Raw genomic sequence first — 7,876 nt, 5'->3', positions numbered from 1 at the left:
AGGAGTTGGCGGTGGAAACCCCAGAGCGGCGGTGGGCTGAGCAGCTCAGCCTGCCCCCCGAGCCATCAAAAATCTGCTGACCTCTGGACTATACACTGAAATGTAAGTACAATATTTATATTCTAATTGATTTATTTTATAAGTATATGGTAAAAATGAGAAAGTAAGCAATTTTTCAGTAATAATGTGCTGTGACACTTTAGCAGTTTTATGGCTGATTTTTAAGCAAGTACTTTTTACATAAGGTGAAACTTAGGAGCATGCAAGACAAATCTGCCTCGTGAAAAGAGTACAGTGTCTGGCAAGGTTAAGAGATACTGCTGTAACACAGGTTTCAGTGGTAGCCATGTTAGTCTGTATAGTCTGTATCAGTAACCCCTCACCCCCACCCCAATGAAGAGTCATTGTGGCACCTTAGAGACTAACAAATTTATTTGGGCATAAACTTTTGTGGGCTAGAATCCACTTCATCAGATGTATGAAGTAAAAGATACAGGAGCAGGCATAAGTACATAAAAGGATGTGAGGTTCAAATCAAGTCTCTGGAGTACATCCACATCTGGGATGGGTCATCTGTCTTTTGTGTAAAGCTTCCGTTCTTAGCAAAGTCCCTCCAGAGTTATGAGGCAGGATTGAAGACCAGGTGGAGATGAGGCATTAGCCTTTTATAGTCTTTTCCAGGTGTAAGAACACTTTTTTGTTTTTACTGTGGAAAATTACCGCAAAATGGAGTCTGAAGTCACATGGGCAAGTTCCTGCAAATTTTGCTGAGTCTCAAGGCATAGCTACCATTCTCTCAATGGGTCAATTGTATAGCTGATGGTCCTTAATGGGCCATCAAGCAGGCTAGGCAGAGTTAACACCAACTTATCTAGGGTGTCACCCAGAAGCATAGCATAAGTTTGAAATGCAGATAGTATAGAACCAATATTCATAACTTCAACTGCAAACATAACACATGAATACAGACAGGTCTTAAACACCTCATTTGACCCCCCTTTACACAAGACTTGGTGCCCCTACAGGACTTTGTTTGCAACCATGGTCCCAGTTCAATCACTAAGGTGACACTCCCTCCGCCGCCTGCTATGTTTCTTGTTCAGTTCTGAAAAACAGCCGCGCTTTCCCGATTTGTTACCATTGTCATGCGACAAGTCCTGGAGACCCGCCCCGTATCTAACACACCATCTCCAGAGTGCCGGCAGCAGCCCAGTCAGACTGCATGCTGGGAAATACCAATCTCACAGGCCACACCCCTTCCTGGACGCTTCTGAAGGGAATTCGATATTCAGACCCCGCCCTCGAGTATCGCCATTGGCCCTCACTCGGCCAATCAACGCCTCTTGATTGGGCCCTCTCCACCCCAGCCCAGGCTGGCCGGATCCTGCCTCTCCCCTTGCGTTGGGGTTGCGTCACCGTCCGCGCGCCGCTCTCTGACTGGTCAGCGGTGGGGCTGCGGCCCCGCCTCTCGCCTTTTGCCCGTTCGCCTTCGGCCAATGGGGCGGTTTGTTTGGGGTCTGGACTGGGGTATCGACGCGCGCTCAGCTGGGCTCGCGTTTCTCCGCTGCCGCCGGCCTCGGTGACGAGGAAGCGGAAGTGCGTCCAGCTGCCAGGCACTTGTAGGCGGCCAGCTGGAGGTTCGAGATCCAGGGGTGAGAGGTGGGGGCTGCTGCTCCGGTCGGGGGGCCTGAGGGCCCTCGGAAAACGGCCTGCTGTGCCGGCCGGGGGCAGAGGCCGTGGTCGAGGGAGCCTGGGGAGCAGGCTTCGCCTTTCCGGCCGAGCACGGATTGCTGCAGAAACAACGGGTGTGGGGGGACAGCTGGAACCGAAGGATATTGGCGTGCTGAGGCAGCTGCACGAGCTGGTGGATTAGGGGTGCAACTGGGGGGACCTGGGGCTGCCAGAGCCAGAAGATCAACCGGAGAACCTGGGGCGCAAAGGCTGCAGCGGGGTATTGATGCATCAGGTAATCTTTCATTAGAAGATGGAGCCTCTAGGATCTGGGGAAGGGGAGGCGTCTGCATCAAGAAAAAGAGGAGCAATTTTAGGAAGCCAAACTTGGTATCTAGATTTTGTGTGTGGGACGGTATTTTCCCCCGTGGGCCCTGAATACTCTGCCTCTGTTTTCCCTCTCATATGTTTTTGGTCTAAAGAAGGACAGGTGAACCATAGATCAACTCCTTATTAAAACACATTTTTCTAGCCTTAATACATTTTTGGGAAGAAGAGAAGTGCCTATAGAGGAGAGTGTGGGTTTTACCAGAGGAAGGGGTAGCAGAGCATGAAGATATGGAAAAGCAAAGGCTATAAAGATGTCAAGATCTTTCTGTTTTAAAGGAAAAAGAAAAGCAGGTGTAATGTGAAGAAGAGAGTTATGCGACAACAGCTGAGTGGGTGAATTGGTAGGAGAGTTGCAACTGTGATAAGCATGAGAAGTTTTAGCCAGAAGAGTTTATAGAAGAAACTGTTGGAAAATAGGGTTACACTGAGACTTGCTTTTTCTGATACTTTACTAGCCGTTACATCGCCTTTCATTATACAGGTTTTGTTCTGATGGGGAGAGTACATTTTCTTCCCTGTTGCCCTGGTTGTTGGAGGATATATTCCTTTAATTTGTGGCCATGAAACAAACGGTGGGCTTGTAACCACCCTCATTCAACCAAAGGGATTGAAACTCCCCTTAAATATCATACACCCCTAGACTTATTAGTAGGTAATTTTTTTTTATTTTTATTTTTTTTTAGAACAAGCTGTAAATTGCCTTGTGTGTAGTTGGGGGTGATTTGTCAGATGTATCGCTTACCACGTTTTAATGTGTATTAAGGGTTGTGTACGCTGTTGACAGAACATTTCCCAAAATAATTCTACACTTGTAAATATTAATTTAAAGCATAGGGAGAAAAACATGTACTTTTAACGTCATCCCTTTTAATCAAAATCACTGTACTATGCAATGGTTGTGCAGCCAACACACTCCTTTTAAAATGCGTTATAGTCGTGTCTGCTTTTTCTGTATTCACTTCAGTGTGTGGTAAATGTTTTAGTTTTGTTGTTACTTGGAATTTTATTAATTTTTTGGCAGTTGGTTTTTCTTATTTGAATTTGGACTATGGATTCTGGTTTTGTGATAAAGCGATTGCATTGCTGTTGCTAGATCGTTCTATTTTATTTTAGTATGGCGTCTGTCTTGAAAGATGTAGTCTTCTTTTTAGATATAGTGTCTGTAATATTTTCCCCTTCTGTAAAAATTAAATCTGCTAAAAGTCTCAACGTCTAAAACCTTTCGTGTGTAGTGTGAGATTTTCCACTGAATTTAAAATAATGATAATAGAGCAGATTTATGAACCAGAGCAAAGTAAGTGGTCAGGCTATCGGCTACAATGGGTCCAAATGTCAATTTTGGAATTAAAGATGTGTATAATGCATTTCAGTGGCAGCAGAGCCCAGTTAAGTGGACTTCTAACAAATAATGTGCTTAAACTTTTTACTTGGCAAAGTGATTGCAGAATCTCTTTGAGCTGAACGGTTCTCTTTAGGGTTGAAAAAACGACAGCAAATGTTTGGATCTGAGCGTTTTGTGGCTTTTTTTTTAATTGGGGTGGGGGCTAACAATAAGTATAAAAATGATGGAAGTTGATGACGTAGCAAGCAAAGTTCATGGCTTTGGAAAGCCAAATCCTCTCCCGGTGTGCCGTTTTTAAAATGCAAACGTTGACAGGCGATCAGCCCCCAAAGCGATGCTCCTTTGCAAAGACACCAGAGCTTTTGGGCTCATTGTGTACTTGACGGTCTGCCACCTTCCTGGGGAAAAAGTTCCAGCTTAGGGTAAAGCAGAAAGGTGCCTAGTAATTTGAAGGGGGTGGTGGTGGTGGTGGTGGTGGTGGTGGTGGTTGGAAATCTTCATAGCCTTGGCCAGTCCCAGCCCCAGAGAGAGAGAGAGAGAGAGACAGACAGAAGGAGAAGCTGCTGCTGCTGCATCTAGGAATATGAATTTCCCCCCCTCAGCAGGTCGGATCACCTCGGCTCCATGGTGAGGAGAAAGAAGAGCCCCCCTGGGCCAGAGGAACAGCACAATGGGTAGGATGGGGTGGGGGCAAGTCACTTTTAAGAGCCCCTGTCCATGCTCTGCGCTCCCCCTGTTCCGCTGGGGTTTTTTTTGGTGGCTGTTTTTCTCTGTGTGTGTGCTTGTCGAGCGCTTCCAAACGCCTGAGTTTGGCTTGGAAATTTCCTTGCCAAAGGCGCTCCTAATCCTTTCAGGAAGGTGCCAGGGGTCTGCCGGGGACGCCTGGCTCCCTTTTGGGGTGGTTTAGGGGGTTTCCTATGGGGCTTTTCCCCTCCCACCCTTCGGCACAGGTTGTTGGGTCGGGACAGCAAACGAAAGGGGATTTAGTAACAAACAACGGCGGCCATGTTGAGAGGAATTTCTGCAGCTAAACTTCTCCCCTCTCAGCCCAGGGATTTTCTTCCCTCTCTAGTGGGGGTCTGTGGTTTGACTTTATGCCCCCCTCTTTTCTTTCTCTCCTCCCCAACAGGATGACAGTGAAGCTGGGAGACAGCAGCGGGGAGGAAGGGGTGAAAAAGCTAGGCAAGCGAGCTGGAGGAGATGAGGAGTCCCTGGAAGAAGGGGCAGGAAGAGGAGAGGCAGCTCCAGGCAGGAGCAGCACAAAGAAAGAAGAGAAGATTATTAACAACAACACTAATAACCCCTCATCCAGCCCCAATATCCCCCAAGCCTCATCTTCTCTCCAGCCCTCCCACAGCCAGGACCAACATCATTTTCTCAGGTCCAGTGTCAGACCTCAGAGCAAGAGGTTAAGGAAGGATTCTCAGGCATCCTGCTCAGTTGGCAATAGCAGCAGCACTACTGCAAAAGGAAAAGGTACTGTATTCTGTCACCCCTAAAACACACACAAGGGGCAAGGGTGGAGGGTGGGGGTCAAGTGCATTTTCAGAGGCTGACAGTTTTGTCCTTCAGATGCCATCTTTTGTGATGTTTTTTGTTTTGTTTCTTGTAGTAGCTGAACTCCTCTGTGTCCCCCAAGGTTTCAGCTTGAATGCTGCCCACTCTCATGTTTAAGTTGCAAAAATGGGCACTTCGGATGTGTGCATGGATATTTTCCCCCTCTCCATTTAATATCAATGAGGATATTTAACACCTGCATTTACTCTGTAAATTCCTTTATTTTTGCTAGTAAATTAGAATGTGGCAAAATGGGTTGGGTTGGGTTAGGTTAGGTGATTAAGCACAGAATTACTAGCATTGGGCTATAACAATATTTATTGAGTGTGCAAGGTAATATCTGAAAGAGAGGTTGCTGTCTGTCCCCCACACCATAATTTGTGAGACTATTGCAACAGAGAACTCTGGCTTTGGAAACACATTTGAATTGTACATTCTGTAAACATGCCTAACCATGTTGCCTTAGGTTCTGTGCAGTATCCTTTGCTAGCATGTTACTAGTGCAGAAATGTCCAGGGCACTTAGATGTTAACCCTTTCAATTAGTTATTTCACTTTAGTTCCATGGATGACTTCTTCAGAGCTGTTGCTCCTTTAGATAGAAGGAACAGGGGAAAGGATATTTGAGAGACTTGGTACCATTATGTGCACACTGTGCTTTCTGGTTGACACCTGGCTCTATAATTGGTTGTACTTGATTATAATTTTAGTTACTTTGGGCACCAGTACTTAAGTGTATTTTCATTATTTTAAGGATAGGTAATGCTTTGTTGTTCTTAACCTCTTTATATGAGTAAGCAATTTTTACCTCCACCTGTCCTTAAAATAACTCAGTACTACTTAAATATGTTTCAGAGGTCACCTTACCTTTTCTTTCCCAAGTACTGAATCTTCACATAGTATACAGAAGGTAAAAATGCTGAGAACCAATATTAGCTTTGTATTAAAAATAAATAAAATATAACTTTGAAAGGTAGCATGTCCCATTAGATGTATTTAAACAAAACTTTTAAGTATGTTGTGTGGCAAATATTTTTGTAAAGTTTACAAAAGTACTTTTCTATAGGTTAGTAAATTCTACTTAATATTTTAAAGCCTCAGAAAAATCTTCAATGTGGGATGTCTAGTACTGAGAAGTCTAGATAGTTCTCTCTCCAATGCACTTAAACAAAATAAACAGAAGAATAGTTGAGATGCAGCTAATTATTTTAAGGATTGTGAGTAGTAATACTTGTATCTCTCTGGGATGTATATATTCCACAATCAGCATGGTAAATGTGTATGTTTTTGTGTATATTATGTATTAAATGCATACGCATATTTTCAAAACAGTGGAATGACTTGAAATGGCCTTGCTTACGCTAAATCAGCAACCAAGCTCCATTTATTTTGAGAGTCATATACTGAAATTAACAAAAGAAAGTTATGCATAATACAATCTGATGACTAGAATCTTTTGAGTAATTAGAAAAACAAATCACTATACCTGATTATATTTTGTCCATGTTTTGGGGAATTTTTATTAAATCATTGAGGACAGTCAGTAACACATTTCAAATTGAGAGCAGCTAGAAACTGCACTTGGCTAGTTTTGCTGAGAAGGCATTGGAAGAGGTTCCTCTGATATGGCTGTCGTACCTGTCAGAATCTTAGAGAATGGAACTGTGGAGTGTGGGATGCTTCTGAATTTGAATTCTTTATGTCCCAAGATGTAGGCTCTGAAACATTTTACTGTTTTGTCTAAATTCTCTCTGTGATAGTGAGATGTCTTGTGATCAAAACTTAAAGGTGTTTACATTCCAAGTGAAGTGCCACACAGTGTGAGCTTCCTACAGGAAACAAGTTGAAGGAAGGAGGCTTTTACAGCAGCGATTTTTAATTCAGTTTTCTTTATCTCATCTCCTATCCCATACTCAACCCTTCCTCCCCACCCCCCTCACAAAATTATGCATCTGAGCTGGTTACTGTCATCAGCTTGTGCTTTGCTGCAGTACTCGTGGGATTCTCCAACTCTTTGGATATGCTATCAGAGCTCAAGCCTTTCCATTAGCATGTTGCTGCCAGATGACAGCTGCAAGGGCCATCTTAACACTGGCCATTCAGCAGCTACATTTGGACCATATCAGAAATCCACCTTGTGTTATGATCGTCCAATAATACACTCTAGAGATATAAATAACATTTAAAAACACTAACCGTGTAACAGATTACAGTTCTATCGGTTACAGGGTTAAACGTTTACCTGGGGAACTAGGAGTACGGGAGGGTGCTGCAGCACTCGTACATTTTACGAGGGGCTCCCTGCTGCTGGCCCCCTGGCAACCTGGAGGGAACATGGGGATGCTGGGTGGCAGCGGAGCAGCGGCCAGGAATTCAGGTGTGAGACCGGCAACCAGGATGGACCTTGGGCATGCCGGGATGCTGGCTGGCAGCAGAGCAGCAGCCGGGAATTCGGGTGTGAGACCGGCAACTGGGATGGACCTCGGGCGTGCCAGGGTACTGGGCAGCAGCAGGGTGGCAACTGGGACCCTGGGTGCAGGGCCGCCAACCGTGATGGAGCCTGGAGGGATCCCAGACACGGAGCCTGCAGCCTGGAGAGACCTTGGGCGTGCGGGGTGGCAGCTGGGACTCCAAGTGCATGGCTGCTGGGACCCTGGGTGGAGTTTAACCATTAATAGGAACAAATTAGCATCAACCTTATCGGTTAACCAATTAAACTCTTACATCCCTAATATACTCATGATTACCTTTCCAAATATTCTTAAAGAATTCTTTCAGAATCTTTGGAACTCTCTTGGGAATGTGTGGAGAGGTTGTCAGGAGGGAAATTAACAAAGGTACAGTCATTAAACATAGCGTTTAATTTCTTTTAAATAGTACCTCGTCACAGGGCATTGGTTGGACCTCATCATTTGTT

At 44.8% G+C, this 7,876-nt stretch overlaps 1 protein-coding gene across 6 annotated transcripts in view; it reads left to right on the top strand.

The window, feature by feature from the left end:
- Positions 1–1,505: 1,505 nt before the first annotated feature.
- Positions 1,506–7,876, top strand: part of CRAMP1 (cramped chromatin regulator 1) — a 106,258-nt gene continuing 99,887 nt past the window's right edge. For 4 of the 6 annotated variants that reach the window (XM_075069345.1, XM_032796904.2, XM_032796905.2 and 1 more), the window contains exons 1-2: positions 4,006–4,077; positions 4,533–4,879. In XM_075069345.1, coding sequence (XP_074925446.1) covers positions 4,028–4,077; positions 4,533–4,879 — 397 coding nt within the window. In that variant the 5' untranslated portion in view covers positions 4,006–4,027. Of the gene's footprint in view, positions 1,967–4,005; positions 4,078–4,532; positions 4,880–7,876 lie in introns of those variants that run through there. The other 2 variants (XM_032796906.2, XM_075069346.1) reach the window with 2 other exon arrangements.

Source organism: Chelonoidis abingdonii, chromosome 9 (genome assembly GCF_003597395.2).
Source record: "Chelonoidis abingdonii isolate Lonesome George chromosome 9, CheloAbing_2.0, whole genome shotgun sequence".
NCBI lineage: Eukaryota > Metazoa > Chordata > Testudines > Testudinidae > Chelonoidis > Chelonoidis abingdonii.
The sequence above is the reverse complement of the archived record's forward strand: the minus strand, read 5'-3'. Positions and strand labels throughout refer to the sequence as shown.